This window comes from Eschscholzia californica, unplaced genomic scaffold (assembly GCF_041429995.1).
Source record: "Eschscholzia californica isolate CP2 unplaced genomic scaffold, dmEscCali1.0.p SCAF_2, whole genome shotgun sequence".
NCBI lineage: Eukaryota > Viridiplantae > Streptophyta > Magnoliopsida > Ranunculales > Papaveraceae > Eschscholzia > Eschscholzia californica.
The window spans coordinates 40,948,782-40,971,693 of record NW_028238309.1 but is presented as its reverse complement, the minus strand read 5'-3'; the positions used below and the strand labels follow the sequence as shown (position 1 = coordinate 40,971,693).

The window sequence follows — 22,912 nt, the reverse complement described above, 5'->3', positions numbered from 1 at the left end:
CAAAAGGAAATTGAAGACAGATGGATCAATCGACAAGTACAAAGCCATACTTGCGGCTCAAGGATTAAGACAGAGAGAAGGTCTAGATTATTTTGATACTTACTCTCCTGTTACTCGAATCACATCTATAAGATTGCTAATTGCTATAGCATCTATCCACAATCTGGAAATACATCAATGGATGTAAACAGGGGCGGAACCGGGATTTCATACTAGACAGGGCAAGCCTAAAATTTATAAAGTAATCTTCTACCTAGCTGAGAGTGTACCCAAGCAAAAAACAAGATTTTATCTAGCAATTGGTCAATTAACTTGGAGTCCCTTAGTAGTTTGAAACTAAAATGAAAATTTAAAAAGAGAACGTGAGGTAGGTAGAGGGGTTTGAACCCATGTCTTGGGATTGGAAGCATGCAAAATCCACCACAAGAGCTAAAGTATATTATGTTAATGGTAGTAGATTGGCTTATATATGTGGAGATCAGGCCGGGCAACTGCCCAACCTGGTCTCCACATAGTTCCGCCCTTGGATGTAAAGACAGCTTTCTTGAATGGACAACTGGAAGAAGAGATCCATATGACTCAACCAGAAGGGTTTATGGTACCCAACCAAGAGAAGAAAGTTTGTAAATTAGTAAAGTCGCTTTATGGTTAAAGCAAGCTCCTAATCTGTGGCACTTGAAATTTGATCAAGCAATGTTATCAAATGGGTTCAAAATAAATGAGTGTGACAAGTGCGTCTACACTAAGGTCACTGCTAAAGGATGTGTAATCCTATGTCCGTACGTAGATGATATGCTTATTATGGGAGATAATATAGATGTCATAAAAACGACTAAGCAAATGTTGTCGAAGAATTTCGACATGAAAGACTTAGGTCGAGCTGAAGTCATTCTCGGAATAAAAATATCTAGAAGCTCTTCTTGGATAAAATTATCTCAGACTCACTACGTTGAGAAAATTCTAGAAAAATTTAGCAAGAATGATAAGAGTTTGGCTCGGACGCGGATAGATACGACCGTGCATTTGATGAAAAATCGTGGTCAAGGAGTAAACCAGCTAAGGTACTCACAGATTATCGGAAGTCTAATGTACTTGATGAATTGTACACGTCCAGAGATAGCCTATTCTGTTAGCAAATTGAGTAGGTTTACTAGCAATCCGAGTAAAGAACATTGAACTGCTATAGTAAGGGTACTCAGGTATTTAAGACAGACTAAAGAGTATGGGCTATTATATACCAAATATCCAGCAGTATTAGAGGGATATGTGGATGCCAACTGGATCTCAGATACTGATGATACCAAGTCAACCAGTGGATACATATTCACACTAGGTGCAGCTGCCATATCATGAAAATTCTCAAAGCAAATATGCATAGCTCGATCGACAATGGATTCAGAATTCATTGCTCTGGATAAAGCAAGAGAAGAGGCAGAGTAGCTGCGACACTTTCTGGAGGATATTCCTATATGAACTAAGCCGGTGCCTGCAATAAATATACACTACGATAATAAGGCAGCTATTGCAAGAGCACATAGTAAAATGTATAACGGTAAGTCATGACATATTCGTCGACGACATAACACCGTAAAGCAATTACTCACAGAAGGAGTCATAACAGTAGATTATGTCAAATCTAAGGATAACCTAGCGGATCCATTTACAAAAGGATTACCTAGAGAGTTAGTAATTGCTTCATCAAGAGGAACGGGACTTTTGCCTAAAGTAAATGAGTAAAGTCATAACGGAAACCCAACCTATGTGACTGGAGATCCCAAGATGTAGGTTCAACGGGAAAACTGAAGATATATACAGACTCGAAGGAAACACTGAAAGAGATTTATCTCTTACCCATTCCTAGGATGACATCAGTGTTGTCTGCAATGAGAGGTTAAGCGTAAAGCTTTTAATGAATCCGAAACTTAGAACTTGAGTCTAACGTGAGGTATAGCAGAATACCTTATTACGGATAACCTATATGTGTGCGAACTGATGCCGGTTCTATGAGAAGGTCGTAATGGCCGACTTCTCTGGAGCACACATAAAAAACAGGTTGTTCAGGGCCGAAATGAACACTACCGAGAACTTTTAAAAGTAAGGAACTAGCTGTGTGATAGTTACTCGTTGGTTTACAACTCATGGGACCCAGTTCAAGACATAGTCACTAAGGTCTTTGTAAACCCGATGGCTACTCACTACGGAAGATTCAAAGCCGCAAGCTATCTATCCCGATGCAGCGAAATTCCGCCTCTAACCTCTGTCAGTGTCAGTGTGTCAGTCTAGTAAGTCTGCATGATAGGAAATCTCAAATATTCATTCATTTGGGGGATTGTTGGAATCGGAGCCGATTTCAGATCGGTGCAAGTCGTTAAACTCAGAAACGAAGCACGCCGTTGCGTTCGTCTCGTCGAGCTCTTAAGTTTAGAGCCAAGAATCACTCAAATCCGATTCCGGATGAATGAGATATTCAAGTCTGAAGTTTGGACTTTGGACGAAAATTGGTTAAGTTAGGGACCAAACGACAATAAAGAAATGTTGGTTTGAGGGTCATTTACGCAAGAAGCGCAAGTTCAGATCTAACGGCGCGCGTTGAATCCGCGCTCATCCAACGGCTCGCGCTAATCCCTTGTCGGGCACGGAGTGGGATAACCCTGGTCCTCATTTAACGATTGATCTCATTCACATGTCGGGCTACCTTCGGTATACGTCTCAAGATCCAATGGATGGCGTTGCTCCCGTGTTTAGGGTTCAGCCCCTCCGCTAATACTAGCTCGAAAACCCTTAATTTACACTTGGATCCACAACTATACCGTGTGTACGGTTAAGTCCCTAAAGAAATGATCTGCACCATTGATCATCTCAACTAATAATTTGAGTTTGAACCAACTCGTTGGTTTTTCCCGGCATTTTTTTTTCTCCTACTAAAAAAAAATGATTTGCTATATCGGTAAACCACTTATATCAATACAAAAAAGTGTAAATTTTGGTCATATAAATAATAACTAATAAAAATCTCTCTCTCTCAATAAAATTTAACAATAAATTTCGTAACACTTGATTGATACAAGTGTCCGTGCCTTAGGACACGGGATATACCCTAGTATATATAAATATAGGGTTATTTCCCAAATGGCCCCCAACTTTTTGACCAGCTTCATTCTTGGCCCCCCTACTTTAACAATAATTCCCGTATGGCCCCCTTTTTCCGTTACTCTCTCTCCTCTATCTCATTTTCTTTCTCTCCCAAGTCACCTATCACGCCACATCATCATTTTCTCCGGCAGAGGTCGCAGGCCAACCAAATTTCCGGCCGGCGACCTTCAAACATTAAAAAAAAAATCTGTCTCCTCTCTCTCTGTAAAATTTTTTTTTTTAAGAGACCTAGATCTGGTCTTCAAGAACAAACTAGATCTTGGTCTGTTCTTCAAGAACAGACCAGACCATGAGAGGTCTGTTCGTGAGGAACAGACGAGATATGGGTCTGTTCTGTTCACGAACAGAATTTCATGGTCTGTAGTCCTTCTTCAAGAACAGACCAGATCTAGGTATCTTAAATTTTTTTTTTTTATAAAAATTTAGTTAAACTTTTGTTTAAATAAATATTCAAGCTAGATAAGTAACACACTAAATACATTATAAAAATGTGAATGTTATGCAAGAAACAACAACCTTATCTAGAGAGGAGATGATTAGAAAAGATTCTATTACTCGACATATTAAGTTTTATCAAGAAGTTAGATTACATAAAAACACACTGCTATATTTCACTTCACATATGAAGAACGAGATTATGGTGAGACGGATTTTGACTATTTTTGCATATACTTGAATTATAATTGCTTACTATTAGTGGTGGGTACATATTAAAAGTCGATCTCTCTTTATTGAATAAGTGGTGGTTTTCTTGCAAAAAGGAAAAAAGAAAATTAAATGTTGAGCTTCATGTGGGAGTAATACTGAGGGGAAGGCTTGGAACTTCTGGGGGCATATGCCCCCACTAGACCCGCCCCTGTTCACGCATAACTCTGCAAAAGACACCTAATCAAGAAAGCCAACCATATAATAAAACTCGAAACAGACTATCTTACCTAAATTAAACGACTCAGATGGGACATTTTTGTGACCCATCAATTGTCGATGAGACGAGATTCGTTGATGTATTATGTGAATGGATTGAAGGAAGCAGAGAAGAAGATGCAAGCATGGAGAAACTTTATATTGTGTGGTTTATATGGAAGGCGAGAAATAAATGGTTGGTTGAAGGAATAAAGCCATCTATAGGAGGTATTATTTATGCAACAAAACTAATGCATAGTGATTTTAAACAGATAGACAATGATCCTAATAGACAGACTAGAAGGGAGAAGAATGACGAAACACCATCGGTGTGGCAAGCACCGAAAGCAGGAGGAGTGAAATTTAATTTTGATGTTGCCTTCATTCATGGAAAGGCAACAACAACAGTGGTGTGTAGGGACTCTGATGGAAATTTTGTAGCAGTTGAAACTAGTAATATTGAGGCATCTTGTTCGTTAGAGATTGAAGCAAAAGCGGCATAATTGACCTTGAATTTAGTGAAACAAGTGAACCAATTTCTAGCTATAGTTGAAGGTGATGCGATGGTGGTGATTAATAGTTGTCTATCGACCGAGAAGAGTATGCTATGGAGAATTCGACCAATAATAATGACTGATATACTATCCAAACTTAATAAGATACATGATATAGAATTCACTTACTGCTCAAGAAATCTTAATTGTGTAGCTCATACTCTAGCAAAAGAAGCTCTCACATCAAATGAATTTAATGTATGGAACTCTAATCAGACTCTAGTTTGCACTGTAAACCAGTTTGGGTAGATAAACCCAACATTAACTCTTTTCCAAATCATGAATAAAGTTAAGGCTAATGCCAAATTCCATAAAAAAAAATAATGAATATAAAATAAGGACTAAATTTCCTTTTCTTCGTTTGTCTTTCGCTTATTCTTGATTCACTTTAAACATCAGCGAACTTTGTTTTACTGGTAACGAGATTAACATTAGTCTTGAAGTCAGATTTTAATTTTTGTATGGTTTATTCAGCAAGATAACTAATACAAAATTTATTTTTGGTAAGTTCAACATCTCTGTATTCGACTACAACTTTTGATTTAAAATCTAAAAGCTGATAAGCTTTTGAATTTTTTGCAAAACCAACAAAGATGCTTCTCAACGCTCTTGGACTCAATTTAGTTTTTTTGGGGGCAAGAGTTCTATGGAAAGCTAGGCACCCCCCCCTCCACCCACACCACACTGAAGTATTTCAGGTCTGGCTTTCAGGTGTGAAAGTAGAAAGAAGAATCAGGTGATAGAACAGCCGGATAGTTGCCAGCCGAAAAGAGTATTCTAAAATGAAGAGTAAAGAAGTAAACTTATGATGACTGCTACAGTTGACTAACAAAAAATAATGAAAAATGAAGCCAAAATAGATGTTGGTCCTCTTCAACAAAAAAAAAAAAAAAAATAGATGTTGGTCGTCTTATGGAACTATTTACAATATACCAAATAATTTGATCAAATGATAAACTACTTACAGTATAACAAGTAATTTGACCAAATGGTATTACGGGTCAACACCAATGGGGACAACCGGCCACACACCCACGCCCATGGAGCCGGTCCCACCAAGATTCCTAGCTTTACTAGGTCGTTGTTGTTTATATTTCCCTATGATATTTTATGATTTTATGTATATCATTTAGTATAGTTATCTCAGACTTTGTAACCTATATATACCCGATTCAGTTAATGATAAACACGCAAGAGAATTATTCTCTAATCTCTCTAAACTCTCGATTCTCTCTTCCTCTCTCGGTTTCATATCTCTCTCTCTCTCTCTCGGCTTATTTTCTCTTTAATCAACTTTAGTTGATTAAAGATAAATCAAGGTTTACATCTTCACGAATGGTATCCATGATCGTTTTTTTCAGACAAATGCCCCAAAAGTTGACCAACTCAAATGGATTATTTCTACTTTTCGTCAAGATGGAATGAACGTTTCTTCCTACTTTACCATCTTGAAATCTCTTCAGGATGAACTGCATTCACTTCTTCCAGTGGAACCTTGCATTTGCGGCCATGGAAAATCCCTTATTGATAAGGTCAGCCAAGAAAGGGCCATGGAATTTCTCCAAGGTCTTAATGATAGGTTCTCGGCTATAAGCAGCCAAATACTTCTAATGGACCCTTTCCCTTCAATTTTGCGTATTCATTCTTTGGTAAAACAAGAGGAAGTTCAGCAGAACATCATGACTGCGACTTCAACCAGAGTATAGCCTTGGCCGTCGGCCGGAATGATTCTCGGTCAGACCAATCCGATCGACCAGATCGTTTTGATAAAACCGATCGGTCAAACAAGGGTGACCGACCACGGTCCAAACGCCAACGTCCTTGGTGTGATAATTGCCGAGTTCATGGCAACCCCCAACATCCACGAGCAAGGCCCAATCCCCTGGCCGCGTCCATTACTGCTGACCCATCAACACGCGGGTACGCCTTCAACAACTTCCTTGACCAACGAACAATATGAAGGACTTCTTGGGTTGCTAGACCGTGACCGAACCTCTGGAGGCACACACTCCAAGCAACAATCTTGACGCCTACATCAATTTAACAGGTATATCTAACTCATCTTCAACTTGGGTGATCGATTCCGGGGCAGCCAAACATATATGCTCATCGTTATCACGTTTTTCGACTTATATTAAAGCACCCTCGACTTATTTCGTTCGTTTACCTAATGGTACTCGTATTCAAGTACTATTCTAAGTCATTTATTCTACGTAATGTATTACATGTTCCTGACTTTCAAATTAACTTAATTTTCGTTTTCGAAATTACGAATAATCTTGGTTGTGAGGTAACCTTTGGTTATCTTTCTTGTATATTCCAGGACCTAGCAACGAACGAGATGATTGTGTAGGGTTTTTGTATGTATCTAATACACATAATCATCTAACCAATGTTGTAAGCGGAATCTCAGTCATCATATGATTAACACTAGTTATCCAGGATCATATGCATGAACTAATAATGAACTAGAAACTGAAAGAAGAATACTTGGATTCATTTTTCCACAAACTAGATTCCAATAAGTTTATCCAGAAGAAGATGAGAGCTCCAATTGTCGCTCTTCTACTTGAGACACCCGAGTAAATAACTTGATTTCCCTTCTTTGTTGTCTGCTAGAACTCCATTGAAGGTTGAGAAGAAGAACCATTCTTCTTTTGACTCCATATATAGATTGGGAGCTTTTTCTCTAAAACTCTCTCTCTCCACTTAGTTGTATATTGTGAGAGAGATGAAGTTTTCTCCTGAGAAAAATCCAACCCTTTTTCTAAACTCTAATGGCCCTTATATAGGGAAACCCTAATAGGAGTCTCACTCAAATTAGGTTTCAATAAAAGTCTCAGAAAAGGTATACACATCAGAACTTGTTTCTGACTGAAATTAAGGTTTCCCCTACCTAGGGTGTGGCCGGCCCACTCCAACACACTGTCCGGTCATGACCTCCCCTTTACCGGGCTTGGTCTGGTCGGCCTATAAGTGGGTTTTTACCCTTTCGGTCTTCTTTTTTGAGCCCAATTCTTTATGTCTTTTTGGCATTATCAGATTGGATCATATCCATCTATAGGCAAGATCCCACGAGTCAACTCTCTCCGATCAAGCTACCACTCTTTGGTGTAACCCGTTGTAGGATCCGGTCTATGTTAGCTGCGGATTACCAAAGTGATCCGACGATCGTAAGCGGCTTCCAGCTAAGCATTACGATCCCTAATTGGACCAGACTAGAGGATCTTCCGGATAAAGTTATCGTTATCCTAACTAACAAATTGTACGCATTTCCATCTTGGTCGAAGGACACTCCTTCAGAAGGACATCTCCTTCAGACCGAAGGACTATATCCTTCAGATTAGGCTTGGTGATCTCTATGATGAGCTCTACTTCCTTCGCACGGACCCTAGCATTAGTTCTTTTTCTATTTTTCCCATTAATAATGTTAGTAATGAGTCATTTGATGTATGGCACTGGCGATTGGGTCATCCTTCAATTTCCTTTTTTAAGTACTTAGTTTCCCATCTTCCTTGTATGAAAGTTGATTAATTGAATAAAACGTCGTGCGATATTTTTATTCGTTCCAAATTCAAACGTTTACCGTTTCCTATTAGCACTTCTTCTTCTAATCGACCTTTTGAATTAATACACGCCGACCTATGGGGCACCTTTACAGTTCCATCTAACTCAGGTTGTCGCTACTTCCTCACATTAGTAGACGATCATTCTCGTTGTACATGGATTTTCCTAATGGCAAAGAAATCGGAAAAATACATCATCAATTTTTCCAAATATGCCTCAAATCAATTCAATTTCTCATTCATAACATCTCATCCGGTTCCGGATCCATTCTGATACCTCAAATACAAAAATTTCGTTTCGGTAATGGAACGGAATTCATGAACTATGAACTTGAAGCTTGGTTTCAATCTAATGGTATTTTACACCAAACTAGTTGTCCCCACACTCCTCAACAAAATAGAGTTGTTGAACGTAGGCACTATCACATTCTAGAGGTAGCTCGATCACTTCGACTTCAAGTTAAACTTCCAATCTCTTTTTGGGGGGAATGCGTCCTATCGACCGTCTACATAATAAATAAATTACCCACACCACTTCTCAAAGGGTTATCTCTTCTCGAAAAACTATTGGGGTCCCCACCTTCCCTAAACAACCTAAGGGTTTTCGGTTGTTTATGTTATATACGTAATCCTCTCGTTAAAACCAAATTAGATTCAAGATCTTCTACCGGTATCTTCGTTGGATACCCTCACGGTCAAAAAGGTTTTCGGGTCTATGATCTTTCTTCTCGTAAAATTCTCACTTCTCGTGACGTTTTCTTTTACGAAAATAAATTCCCAATGTCGCCTTCACCAAATTCTATCACGATTCCCCCTTTACCTTTTGTTTCTATTCGTGATGATGGTTCGTTTCTATTTTCCTCCAAGCCCACGATTTCTCCAACACCGATGGTGCCCCTATCAGGTTCGCGTGACTCGGACAGTAGGCCTCGGTCCTCACCACTGTCTTCTACAGGCACCCCCTATAGACCTATTGTTAACACGACCCATACTTCTCACTCACAACACACGTCTGTCGGCACTCCACCAGACCCCTCATTAGTCCCTCCGGACAACTTGGCAAATATCTCTACAGGCACCACCGAGCCTGTTATTTTCCCTTCACCTCCTAATCTAACGGCGCCTCCACTTGCTGTTTCACGCCCACCTCGGTCTAGTCGCCCTCCTTCCAAACTCAATCATTACATTTGTTTCAGTCCTCCCAACGAAACTAATGTCTGTCATCCACTCGGGGATCATTTTTGTTTTGACGCTTTTACTGTTTCCCATAAACATTTTTTGTCTTCGGTCCTTACGACCACTAAACCAACATCTTTTGCAGAGGCAATGACTTCTCCCTTATGGCGTGAACCCATGTCTGAAGAAATCTCTGCTTTGGAATCTAACAAAACATGGTCCATTGTCGATTCTCCACCTACCATACGACCCATTGGATGTAAATAGGTTTACAAAATTAAGTTTCGCTCGGATGGTACCATCGAACGATATAAGGCCCGTCTCGTCGCGAAAGGTTACACTCAAATTGAAGGTCTCGATTTTCATTCCACCTTTGCCCAAGTTGCAAAATTAGTCACAGTTCGGGTCCTATTGTCAATTGCTTCAGTTAAAAACTGGTCCCTTCACCAGTTAGACGTCAACAATGCCTTCCTCCAAGGTGATCTTGAGGAAGAAGTCTTTATGAAACTTCCACCTGGATTCTCGAGTCCAGGGAACTCAAAAGTTTGTCGCCTGCATAAGTCCATTTACGGACTAAAGCAGGCATCCCGTCGATGGTTTTCTAAGTTCTCCTCTGTTCTTCTCAAACGAGGATTCACACAATCTCGTTCCGATTACTCACTATTTTCTTTTCATTCTTCTTCTACTTCCATTTTTGTCCTCGTGTACGTAGACGATATTATCATTGCTGGCAACAATGATAATGCGATCTCTTCTCTGAAGAAATTTTTACATCTCACTTTTTCCCTTAAGGATCTTGGTCGCCTTCAATATTTTCTGGGAATTGAAGTTTCTTTTTCATCCAAGGGCATTTTTTGTGTCAACGAAAATATGCTTTGGACATTCTCAAGGACTCTGGTCTGACTGCTTGTCGCCCGTGTTCTTTCCCTATGGAACAAAAACTTCATCTGAGTCCTTCTGACGGGGATCCTCTACCTGATCCTTCAATCTACCGTCGTCTCATTGGACGTCTGTTATACCTCACAGTTACTTGTCCTGACATCAGTTTTGTTGTGAATAACCTCAGTCAGTTTTTAGAAGCTCCTACCAATATTCACCTTGATGTTGCACATCAGATTCTCCGTTACACCAAGGGTTTCATTGGACATGGTCTTTCTCTTTCTGCTACCAGCTCCCTTCAAATCTCGGGTTATTGTGATTCAGATTGGGTTGGTTGCCCATCTATGAGATGTTCTACCACTAGTTACTTTACAATGTTGGGATCCAGTCGTCTCTCTTGGAAATCCAAGAAGCAACCCACTGTTGCAAAATCCTCCGCGGAAGTAGAATATCGAGCCTTGGCACATCTAACAAGTGAATTACAATGGCTAAAGTATCTTTTACGTGATTTTGGCATTAATCATTCTTCACCGATGACTGTCCATTGTGACAATCGGGCTGCTCTACATATCGCAGACAATCCAGTCTTACATGAACGAACTAAGCATATTGAAATAGACTGTCATTTCGTTCATGAAAAGATTAAGGCTAACATTATTTCTCCTCGCTACACTCCTGCTGATCAACTTGCTGACTTATTTACCAAGCCTCTTGGAACTGACACTTTTAAGAAGACTATTGGGCAAGTTGGGCATCATTAGCATTCCTGCTCCAACTTGAGGGGGAGTATTACAGGTCAACACCAATGGGAAAACCGGCCACACACACACACCCATAAAGCAACCGGTCCCACCAAGATTCCTAGCTTGACTAGGTCTTTGTTGTTTAGATTTCCCTAATATATTTTATGATTTCATGTATATCATTTCGTATAGTTATCTCAGACTTTGTAACTTATATATAACCGATTTAGTTAATGATAAACACGCAAGAGAATTATTCTCTAATCTCTCGATTCTCTCTCCGTCTATCGGTTTCATATCTCTCTCTCGGCTTATCTTCTCTTTAAAAGATAAATCCAGGATTACATCTTCACAAATGGTATCCAAAGTGTTTGGACGATTAGATGGACAGAGAATAGATAAGGTGGTTGGGATTAGCACTCTCCCACTAATAAAATAAAATAAATTTTGGTCGAATGAGTAAAAGAATCATGATATTATTTCCTTGTATGGAAAAATATTAATAATTGAGGAAGGCAAGAGAAACTATAGTAGAAATCTATTTTGGGAGGTTGATAATGTCCTTCACGTTTATGTTAAGGTATCCCAATTGCGTTAGGTAGTTATGCATAATCATGGAAACAACAAAGAAGATTATAAATAATCAAGAATAGAATATGATAAAGGAAGGTCATCCAATTTGTGTCTAGGGCAACAAAGTGCAGTACAGTTCATCTACCTTATAAGTACTTATCCAGTATTCTGCTACCAAACTTTTTAGTTAGGTTTACCTAATCTTTAAATTCTTCAAGTTTTTGTTGGATAAGGAAATGAGTTGATAACTAATATTTCCTTTCCAAGTCACGAAACTATTTCACACAAGGGAAATGATAAAGTTACAAAAGATTTTGACAAAAAAAGGTTCCCAGCTGATGTGGCGGGTGTGGTTTCAAACTTTGACCAAATCTAGGCCGTTGAGAGATGAAAATCACAGCCGCCACATCAGCTGGGGACTTTTTTTTGTCAAAATCTTTTGTGATTCTAGCATCTCTCTTCACACAATATTAGTACGTGCGTGCATGCAAGGAAACCTTCTCATACCCTGGACCAGGGTTGTACATCGGATAGGTATCCATAAGTGGATCTGAAGGGTTGGATCACTGAAAAATTCAATCCGAACCAAATTACACCTGAACGTCTTGGTTCTGCTTGTTTAAGCTTCTTACACATGGTTAACTTAGGGAGGGTTGACTTTAGGTTGTGATTTAAATGAAGTCTATAGTATTTGCTTTACTAAATAAGTAAAAGACTTCAACGAAAAAAGAAAAAGTAAAAGACTTATTTATTTTTTGTTGCCAAACAACGCCTAAATTGTGCCAATTAAAGTGAGATAAAAAAAATATAATGTAAATAAAAAGATGCATTTGGTGGGAATCTTTTTTTTCTTTTTTTGAAACTAAGCGAAACCATTTCTCATTCACAAGTGATGCAATCACAATGTTACATGGATGAATTCTTATTTTTCTGAGAACTACATGAGAGTTACATACCTTCAAATGTAAAGTGCCTCGTGAAGGGAGAAAAATTGACTAGACACAGACTCGATGAAATGACCCTAAAGGTCGAAAGATGAAAGGATCCTTAAGATCAAGAATGAAAAGACCCTAAAGGTCAACAAAAATATAAGTAAGACTAGAAGTACCACAACCGAGTGAACCACCACCACCATTATCAAGAAGTCGCCGCCGCCACTGAAGAACCGTCAATTTTATTGTACTAATTAGATGTAGATATATGTAGATACTTCAATTAATGCCAATCCGATGAAGAGAGTACTTTGTCCATTTCCGTCGTGTGATTTTATACTTATAACCCAGATCTTCGTTGTTGTTTTTGTTCGAATCAGATCCGAAGACCATCGTCTCCTTCTTTGATTTCATTTCTGTAAGGTGAATGATTTCGCACTTCAGAAATTGGAACCAGATTTGGAACCATCATCGTCAGATCGATCTCCTTAGAGACTGTAACTTTATCTTCCATTTCAACTTCATTCATCAAATCAATTTCATCAAGAATCGAGGTTGTATGCTTAACGAACATTGGGTCAGATAAACTTGTATCATCCCTGTATTCATCAACATCAATGATACTACATTTTTCCAACGATGCTTTCGAACTCGAATTTGATTGATTTTGATTTGGTTTCTTTGTTCTTCTGGATAATGGAGTTACTTCTCAAAGAGAGGAAGTGACTACTAATAAAACCTACAACCTAATCTGATTAAAAGAACATCATCCCAATCAACAAGGAAGGGGATTCTAGCAAAGGAAGGGTTCATTCGCCGGTAAGGGAGACAAAAACCACTTTACATAGAGTCATTTGGTGGGAATTGAACCTAGGTTGTTTGATCTCTTTACAAAATCATTAACCAACTAACCTAAAATAAACAATTTTTTATTTCTAGAATTTGCTCGCATTGGCTCCATGACCGACCTTGTGGTTAAGCTTCAACAAGATCAAATTTTCGACTTTAAAACCTGACTCAACCATAGATCTCTACCATAAACAAAATTTAGTACTTGTTTTGTTTTTTGATTTTATGATATTTAATTAATAAATGAGTGTTCTAATGTTTTGATGGAACCGACTTAAGCTGTAAATTTTCATTATCTATAATGCCCATCACATATTTATAAATCTCGGTCATCCAATTTTCTTTTGTAAATCATGACCTTTCATTTTAAAGTGTCTTTGAAAAGACAGATATTTAACCGTCGAAATAACTACCCACTCCTTAAAAACTCTCTAACTCTTTTTCTCTCTTTCCTCTTTTCTCCCTTCAAACAACTCAATATAATCTCCATTATTATTTTAAATATATTTTTATTACTTCAATATTTGTATAAGACCAAAATATTTGATAATTTTGTATAACATAAATATAGAAATTTATGTGCCCTACGGGCACGGGCTATACCCTAGTATAATATACAAAAGACATCGGCCCAGTTATGGCTTTCTAGCATCTGAACCAATCCGGGTATACCTTGATTTGGTCTAGAATCGCCCAAATCCATCTGGGTCGAATTGATTTTGTCAGTTTGGAAATTTTATTTAAAAAATTACCAAACCAGTGGTAACTGCCCCTCACTGGTGGAAAAGGAGGAATTCAGTACATTTCAATCAAAGCGAAATAGATATTGACCAAATATAGTGGGAAATGGTTTTGGTGGGAAACACCAATTGTTTTGCAGGATGAAGAATGGAATCCTCCGAGTCTGGACGGTACTTAATGTAGGTGGTGCTTAACGCCCAAAAGGGGTGACATCCTCGGCAGTAGAGAGACCGCAACGCCAACATAATAGACTCGATCACCGGTGTTTCCACTAATATCAACTCTACACAGTGACATGAGGGGATTTGGTTTAGGGTTGGACTTGGATGATCAATTGCGGTCCTATTCCGAGGCAAAAGAGAAGATCTTGGTCGGGACTCACCAGCCTCGTGGACAAGCCTTCGCCAAGCAAGCTAATAAAGGCAAGACATTGGTCCAGAAAGGAACAGTCCAAAACACATAGCATTGTCCCCATGGAAGGTCTTGGCATGCTAACATTAAGCCATGTTTCACCAAGACCTGGCAATGATCGACTCAGGATGACCGGAGTATTACTATCGGTCTAGAGACATAACAACAGCAAAAGCAACTACTAAACCAACAGAAAATCCAAGGATGCCATGTTCATTAACAAGATTCACCTTTTGGCAAAATGAAAACTATTAACCTCAACAATCTAACCAGAAAAGAAAAATGTCTGACCAAAGTTTAAAGAACAAAACTGAAGGATTACTTAATCAAACAAACCCAAGCCCATATCATCGTCAGACTCTTCAGCAGGTTCTTCCTTCACTTCCACAGCAGCAGAAGCAGCAGGGGCAGATCCAGAACTTGCTGCCGCAACAGGAGCAACAGCAACAGCAAACTTGCTCGGATCCTGCAATTATTTATTTTACACCAATTGGATATCAATTAGATTAAAAATAGGAAAAAAAGAAAGTTCACTTCAAACAAGTTACAGAACTTCATATCAAAATCTCAAACCTTTAGGTATTCCTTCACTTTGTCAGCCTGAGGAAACGAGTAATCCGTGGCAATGGCAATAGCCAGAACATTCTTGTAGGCGTTGATGAACATGTGAGGAGCGGCTGCTAGAGTTGGGTATGATATTGCCAGTGATAATGCAGTAACCATTGAAACACCAGCAGCAAACTTCTCCATGAGATTTTCCTCGGTGAGATTCAGAACTTCAGGGTCAAAGACAGAACCATTGTCATACACAGACAACACCACAAGTCCATAAGAAAATGGCCTTATGCCGAGTTTTGCAAGCAGAGCAGCCTCAGACGAGCCAACCTTGTCACCTTTCGTAATCAGTTCAACAGGTGTCATAATTTCGACAGTACCCTTGTTAATCTTGGTAGGAATATTAAGCACCTGAAACATGGACATGGGTATAGGTATAGCTGATAGAGTCAAAGAAGCAAAAAGAAGCCAAGACTTTAAGGTTAGGAAGGCAAACCTGGAAGAAAGAAGTCTGAGATGGATCCAATCCAGTGTTACCAGGGGGAACAACAACGTCAATGGGAGCAACAAGCCCCACACGAGCAGGAGCTCCAACCTATTAAATTGAAAAGTATGTCCCAAGGTTTCAGATTAAAATGAAATAGTATGATAGGTTTAATATCTTAGTCAGATTGATGTACAAGGAACATCACAGCTGACTGACACAAGTAACTAGTGAAGCTCATAAAACATAAATACGAAAGGATTGAGAATTCTGGGAAAAAACTTCGATACTTTACATTCAATTATGGTTCTAATAAATAATGTGTTTTCCTAAAATGAGCCTTAAGACATTGACAAGACATTAAACCTTTATATGTTCATAATGTTCCTTCCCCTTATTGACTGTATCGAATCCAATGTTAAAAATACAAAAGACTGTGTCTAAACATGTGTTAGCAAAACACTATCTTCTAATACCTATTTAACAAGTTTCTCGAGACATGCTAAGAAAACCCTATAACATTCAAACGCGAAACTTTATCAATCCAAAATTTATGTCTCATGGCAAATCCCAAGAAGTAATGGCAGCGACGCTGCTGGCCAAGGCAATGGAATATGAGACCAGCTCTTCAATGGTGGAACTCCAGTGAAGGAGGACCAGCAACATAAAGGAGCTTCATTTTCCGACGTTAACTAAGGACTATACGAACATAACTAGTTCGCCCCCCGATTAGTTAGGAGATTTTCAGCCAGAAAATCATCCCCAGTCATAGACAATAACACAAACAAGTAAACTCTAAGAATCTCATTTCTCATAGACATTTTATCAGTTATTAATCTCTACTTAACAAGAACACGAAAAAATGGGTTTTCTTTTGTTTAATTGTAAACCTAATTCTAATGAACATTCTTAGATAACTTTATCAGAGTACTTAAATAATACGATTATTGATAGAATAATACCTTGTATTTAGCAACTTCTTCGCTCACTTCCTTCAAGTCTCCCTTAGTAAAGATCAATCCGACATTTCCCTATTGAAATCAAAATAGAGAATCAAATATTAATCTTCATATTGAAACCCTAAAATCACAACAAAAGAGAAGAAATTCAAAGATACATACGACGAGAAGAGGAATCAAATTGAGGAAGGCTTTGTTTCCAGTCTTTTCAGCATGAAGACGAACAGATCGTTTCATCATAGTGTTTTTCCCCATCAGAACGACTGAATCTCCACGAAGACCACTTCGAATGTTCTGCAACTGGTTAGATCCGACATTATCAGCTGCTGTGACCAAAATCTGAGTGAATTCATCCAAAAGGTTGCAAAGTTTCTGATCATAAGCGATCTTCTTATCTGCTTTTGAAGTTTTTATCGCCATTTTTGATGAATGATTGAGTTTGAATAAGAAAGAGAAAGTAAAACCTAAAAAAGAATGAAAAGCAAGAAGAATTAAAATGATCAAGAAAGAGTGAGGGCCAAGACGAAGCTAAGCCTGTCAAGGCGGACAGCGATGAAGCTGTCTCTTTAACCTCTCTCTAGATATTCTCTTCTACTTCGAAGTTGAACAACAAAAACCTAAACCCTAAAATTTGAGATTCTGAGAACAGTATCAGTATGTGTATATATATATTACATAGAGAGAAACAGAGACGATGACCTTCTGCAAAACCTAGATCTAACGGCTGCTCTTTAATTACTGGATCTTGTGAAATGTTATTAGCCCTTTTTCTGTGGGTTAGTAGATTCAGCCCATTCCCTCCCGCCGAGGCGCCGAGAAGGAAATAACTCGGGCTTGGACCTAATTTCTTCACTGACTCAATTGTTACTTTCTCAAGTTTAAGGGCAAAAAAACATTTATGAAGGTGAAATTTAGGGGGGGTAGTGGAGCGGGACTTTCACAGACTTTCATAGACAAAATGTCCCGTGGACATTTCAAGACATTTCGGATGACTTATTATAGACAACATGTGTTCATAGACATTTTCAAGACATTGAGAGTTTGTAGACAAAATGTCTTTATAGACATTTCAAGACATTTGATCCATAGACAAAATGTCCTGGGGACATTATAAGATCTTGAGTCCATTGACAAAATGTGTAATGCATATTATATTTGTGCTAATCAAAAATATATTTTTCGACTTTTGTAGACATCTGTGAATATTTGTGGACATTTGGTAGACATTTATTATTTTAATATTATTATTATTGTTTAATCACATGAAATAATATATTTATACTAACATTTCAAAAATATATTTTTCGACTTTCGTAGACATCTGTGAATATTTGTGGACATTGATGGACATTTGGTAGATATTTATTATTTTAATATTATTATTATTTTTTAATTACATGAAATAATATATTTATACTAACATTTCAAAAATATATTTTTCGACTTTCGTAGACATCTGTAAATATTGTGGACATTGATGGGCATTTGGTAGACATTTATTATTTTAATATTATTATTATTGTTTAATCACATGAAATAATATATTTATACTAACATTTCAGAAATATATTTTTCGACTTTCGTAGACATCTGTGAATATTTGTGGACATTGATGGATATTTGGTAGACATTTATTATTTTAATATTATTATTGTTGTTTGATCAGATGATGGACTTCAAATGTCTCTTGTTTTTTGAAAGACATTTTGGCTTCCAAATTTGTCCCAAATCCTTCACAAATCCATCAAACTATGAAATCCACCAAAGTCTGGGACATATTTTGTCTACAATCGAATGCCTCAGACTTTCGTGGACTCTCAAATGTCTGGATTTGAATGCCTCAGACTTTCGTGGACTCTCAAATGTCTGGATTTGAATGCCTCAGACTTTCGTAGACTCTCAAATGTCTGGATTTGAATGCCTCAGACTTTCGCGGACTCTCAAATGTCCACGAAAGTCTTGCTCCAATACCCCCCCCCCCTTAGTATACACTCATTGTTTCTATCTGTCACTGTCGCATTTCACTTGGCTTGGCCAATTTACATTGGCGAAGTCAAGTTCCATTAAAAGAATCAAAACTTTAAAGCCCCCTACTTTTTGTAAATTCAAATTTGACCCCCTTAATGTTCTAGACCCTTAAAAATTTCAAAACTTTAAAGTTTCCGAACATTAAAAGTTTTAGAGTTAATTCCTATTTGGCCACCTACTTTGTGACCAGATTCCTTTATAGCCCCCTACTTTTTGTAAATTAAAATTTGACCCTCTTTTTTTAACACCGTTAGTTAATTTTTGTGGTTAGTTTTTTCTTTTCCATAATTGACCTTGCTATAAAATTGATTTTGTAATTTCCAAATTGGCCCCCTTTCAAAGAATTGTTGATTTTCAAAAATTTCAATTTAGAAAAAACTAGGGGGTCAAAATAAAATTTATTTTAAAACACCTCATCACTCCTCCATGTCATTAAATCTCTCCTCCACCTCATGTCTATCGCCATCTCATCGTCTTCTCCGATGAAGGTCGTCGGCCGACCAATATTTCCGACGACCTTCAAACTTAAAAAAAATTATCTCTCTACTCTCGTCTTCTTCTTCTCTCCTTTCTCCTTTCTTCTCTCTTCTCTCTTCTTTATTCTCTCTCTCTCTCGCTTTAAATCAATCTCTAGCGAAGGGGAGTTCCCCTTCGCCAGAAGGTCTGGTTTTCTAGACCTTCAAGGTCTGCAAATCAGACCGGGAGGGACTGGTTTTCCAGACCTTCCCGGTCTGGAAAACCAGTCCCTCCGGCGAAGGGGAACTCCCCTTCGCCGGATATTGATAGAAAGAGAGAGAATATAGAGAGAGAGAGAGTATAGAGAAAAAGTTTTTTTTTTTAAGTTTTTGAAGGTCGCCGGAAAATTAGCCGGCCGGCGACCTTCCTCAGAGAAGATGATGAGATGGCGATTGACATGAGGTGGAGGAGAGAGGTAATGACATGGAGGAGTGATGAGGTGTTTTTGATGTTTTTAAATTAAATTTCATTTTAACCCCTTAGTTTTTCTAAACAAATTGAACTTTTTGGAAATCAACAACTATTTAAAGGGGGCCAATTTTGAAATTACAAAATCAATATTATAGTAAGGCCAATTATGGAAAAGAAAAAATTAACCACTAAAATTAACTAACAGTGTTAACAAGGGGGGCCAAATTTGAATTTATAAAAAATAGGAGGCCATAAAGGAAGATAGTCACAAAGTAGGGGGCCAAATAAGAATTAACTCAAAGTTTTAACATTTCTGTCCTAGAACGCTTAACAACTCTGAGATCTTTGAAGATCCGAAACAAATAAGATCTAATAAAAAGGTCTTAACGAATAACAAGCCCTAAGGGCCTGTTATTCGTTCAGAATTTTTTATTAAAACTTTGAAGATCTAGATCTTTTTGTTAGATCTTTAAAGGATTCGTTTTAAATCTTAGCCGCCCAAACTAATGGTTGAGATTAACATAAAAGTATATTACTCTCTCTCTCTCTCTCTATATATATATTGAGTATATACTATGTAAAAATGAGACATAGAAAAAATCAGATCTACTTATATAACACATTATTCAAAAGTAAACATGAGATGTTAAAATCAAATATTTCGCGTTTTTAGTCCGTAAAAACGATAATAACTACTAAAATTCGACAAAAGAAGTAAAAAATAGTCATATATTCGACATAACCAGAGGACTCTGTCGTTCCACATTCTTTCAGCAATACTATCTCTCCAATCACCAGCTTGTTGTCTTTGTTGCTCTTGAGTTGGTAATTCTTCATCATAATCTTCATCCAAGGCACACTCATCGGTTTCTTCTTCATCTGGAGCAAATTCGTCTGAGCCACATTCTCTTCGAATAAAGTTGTGTAATCCTGCACATGCTAAAACTAACTGTGCTTGTGATTTAAATGAAAATGGCGGAGCAGTTTTGAAAATTTTGAATCTAGCTTTAAATGGTATCTAACACCTCGATATGGTGTTAAAAATTGAGGGCGGTTAGGATATCCGGCATCTGCCAAGTAAAATTTACTTACAACATAAATTATCGAGATGCAATTCATGTTTCCATATACCAGTTAAATATATCAAAAAGAATTTGATAGAATATAACTATTTTACCTCGAGGAATTTTAAATCCACCATTACCCTCTAAAGCATCTTTTAGTACTCGTGCATCATTTGTTGAACCTTCCCACCCACTACGAACATATATAAATTGAAAATCAAAGGTGCATGCCGCCAAAACATTTTGTGATACAATTTTTTTTCTATTACGATAGGCAATTGAATTTTTTATTGGTACCATAGCTGGAATATATGTACCGTCAATTGCTCCAACAGAATCCTGTTTTTCATATATAAAATGATTAATGTATTTGAATACAAATAAAATATAAAATTAAATTGAATTTAATCATAAATAAAAAAATTCTATTACCAGAAAGTAACGATTAAGGCGATCATCTGTTAGGATCTTCAATGAGGTGGTTGTTGGAGTTTTCGCCATTAACTCTGGAGCTTATAAAGTCAATGCCTTCAACACTTTATTGAAGTTCATGCTTGTACAAAATTTAGATCTATCAAATCTTTCCCTAGTTAAGAGAAACATACCAAGCATTTCTTCCACATTGACATAAAGCGTGTCCTCTAATAATGATTTTTTCCTTTAAAATACGACATAACTTGAGAAATGTATCTGGATACATCCTATAAATCTCACGAAATTCATTAGGCGAATCATCCAATTTGCTTGGCCATGATGAAAATGGAAGGAGCAAAACTTTTACGTACATGGATATTGTAACAAGTTATTGCAACGACACGAATAATAATTTCATTTTTACTATTAATTATTGGTGCGTGTTCATCATCTTGAAAACCATCTTCATTATCCAACTGAAAAATCTTAATAAATTAGCATAAACATGAAAAGTATAACATATGAAGTTTCAATAAAAAAATATTAAACTGAAATAAACAAACCAAAATAAATCTTAAATCTTAAATTCTAAACTCTCATTTATTAGGCTAAGATAGTATCTAAATTAAACCATAAACTAAACAAACCAAAATAAATTTTAAACCTAGACTCTAAAGCTCTCATTTATCAAGCTCAGATAGTATCCAATTTTTTCGCTCATCCATATTCATCATGGCAAACATCATTTTCTGCTCTGGTGTTTTTATAAGTTTTGCTCCTTCCATTTTCATTGAGTAGTCCAAGATCAGAAATATCATAAAGCGCTTTACACCAATCGTTTGCACTTTTTGTAGTCTGAACTAGTTCTCCAGGACTCAAAGTCATTCGTTCACTAACATCATCATGATGTGTCCTTGCTCGTTTTCGTTGTACATGTAGTTTGCTTCTATTAGGTTGTTGGGATCTACAAGTATCGTCGTTCGCGGTTAGAGAGTCGTCATAGTTAGTCTCACTTGGAAAAGGTTCCAAGTCGACATCAAAATTGTCTACATTAAACCTTCGGTTGATGCTTCACATGCATTATCTCCAACAGCATAAGACCCATAAAAAATTATGCACCAATCGTTGGATTCTGGAAATTTTTTATTCCGGTAATCCTTAGCATCAGGGTGTTTCTACAATAACTACTTGAATCAATATTTAAATAGGTAATATCTTTTTTATTTATGAAGTAAATTTGTTGGTTACCTTAAAATAATCATCTCAAACTTCTTGTGGAGCTGTGATATTACCGGTACTTTCATCCCAACCAAACCCGAAGCAAGAAGCCATTAAGTCTCTAATTTGTTTATACTTGCTTTTCCATTTTTTAATTTTACTACTTACATGTTCTCATGTTTTATTCCCGTTGCATTTTTGATTTAGAGTTGGAATAACAACTTGTTCATAGTAGTTCTTTGTAAGCGAACCATCTTTACCGCATTTACCACTATTCACGACTTCAACAACAAGTTGAAGTAGAAACTCATTCTCAGTTATATTCCATTTCATATATTTTTTTTCTCTAAATTCATCTAATCAAAACAAATAGAAAGTGTACAACATTTATATCCACATTGATCATAAAAATATTTCCATACTTAATATAAATTAGATATCCAGCAAACAATCAATTCGAATAAAAAATTAAATACAAACAAGAATCTATATAACAAAACACAAAAGTTGTGACTAGGACAAGCTGAGTAGGACCAAAAAGAATAAAATTGCCATTTGGGACAACATAAATGACAGCCACATAGGCATATACGGTGGGAATGAATCTGGACCCTTTACATAAATCAAACGGCCCACGGAATCTCGCGTCTCTCTCTCTCCTTCAATCAAATGAACCGGCTAAATTCTTCCTCTCTCATGTGCTGCCTTTACTCATTGAATTTTAAATTTCCAAATTCCAACAACAACCTCCCCCTTTCCCTGTCGCACTGCTTCGTCTCCTCT

The 22,912-nt window shown here is 37.3% G+C and overlaps 2 protein-coding genes across 2 annotated transcripts; both read right to left on the bottom strand.

The window, feature by feature from the left end:
- Positions 1–14,672: 14,672 nt before the first annotated feature.
- Positions 14,673–17,364, bottom strand: LOC147557948 (large ribosomal subunit protein uL10-like). The gene is made up of 5 exons (XM_086659500.1): positions 16,641–17,364; positions 16,482–16,550; positions 15,532–15,630; positions 15,054–15,446; positions 14,673–14,946 (listed from the first exon to the last, which is right to left on the bottom strand). Exons 1-5 carry the CDS (start codon positions 16,896–16,898, stop codon positions 14,803–14,805), a joined length of 963 nt encoding a protein of 320 aa, XP_086515626.1. The 5' UTR covers positions 16,899–17,364; the 3' UTR covers positions 14,673–14,802.
- Positions 17,365–19,816: 2,452 nt separating this feature from the next.
- LOC147557947 (uncharacterized) lies at positions 19,817–20,998 on the bottom strand. The gene is made up of 4 exons (XM_086658968.1): positions 20,930–20,998; positions 20,611–20,836; positions 20,177–20,363; positions 19,817–19,841 (listed from the first exon to the last, which is right to left on the bottom strand). Exons 1-4 carry the CDS (start codon positions 20,996–20,998, stop codon positions 19,817–19,819), a joined length of 507 nt encoding a protein of 168 aa, XP_086515094.1.
- Between the last annotated feature and the right edge of the window lie 1,914 nt (positions 20,999–22,912).

Coding starts and splice junctions, on each gene's coding strand:
- LOC147557948 (XM_086659500.1), bottom strand. CDS start 16,898: ATGGCGATAAAAACTTCAAAAGCAGATAAGAAGATCGCTTATGATCAG. Junction 16,551..16,640: donor ATTTGATTCCTCTTCTCGTC/GTATGTATCTTT, acceptor TGATTTCAATAG/GGAAATGTCGGATTGATCTT. Junction 14,947..15,053: donor AAGTGAAGGAATACCTAAAG/GTTTGAGATTTT, acceptor AAATAATTGCAG/GATCCGAGCAAGTTTGCTGT.
- LOC147557947 (XM_086658968.1), bottom strand. CDS start 20,998: ATGGCGAAAACTCCAACAACCACCTCATTGAAGATCCTAACAGATGAT. Junction 20,364..20,610: donor TGGATTTAAAATTCCTCGAG/GTAAAATAGTTA, acceptor TAGCATGTGCAG/GATTACACAACTTTATTCGA. Junction 19,842..20,176: donor TGGAACGACAGAGTCCTCTG/GTTATGTCGAAT, acceptor AACGAATAACAG/GCCCTTAGGGCTTGTTATTC.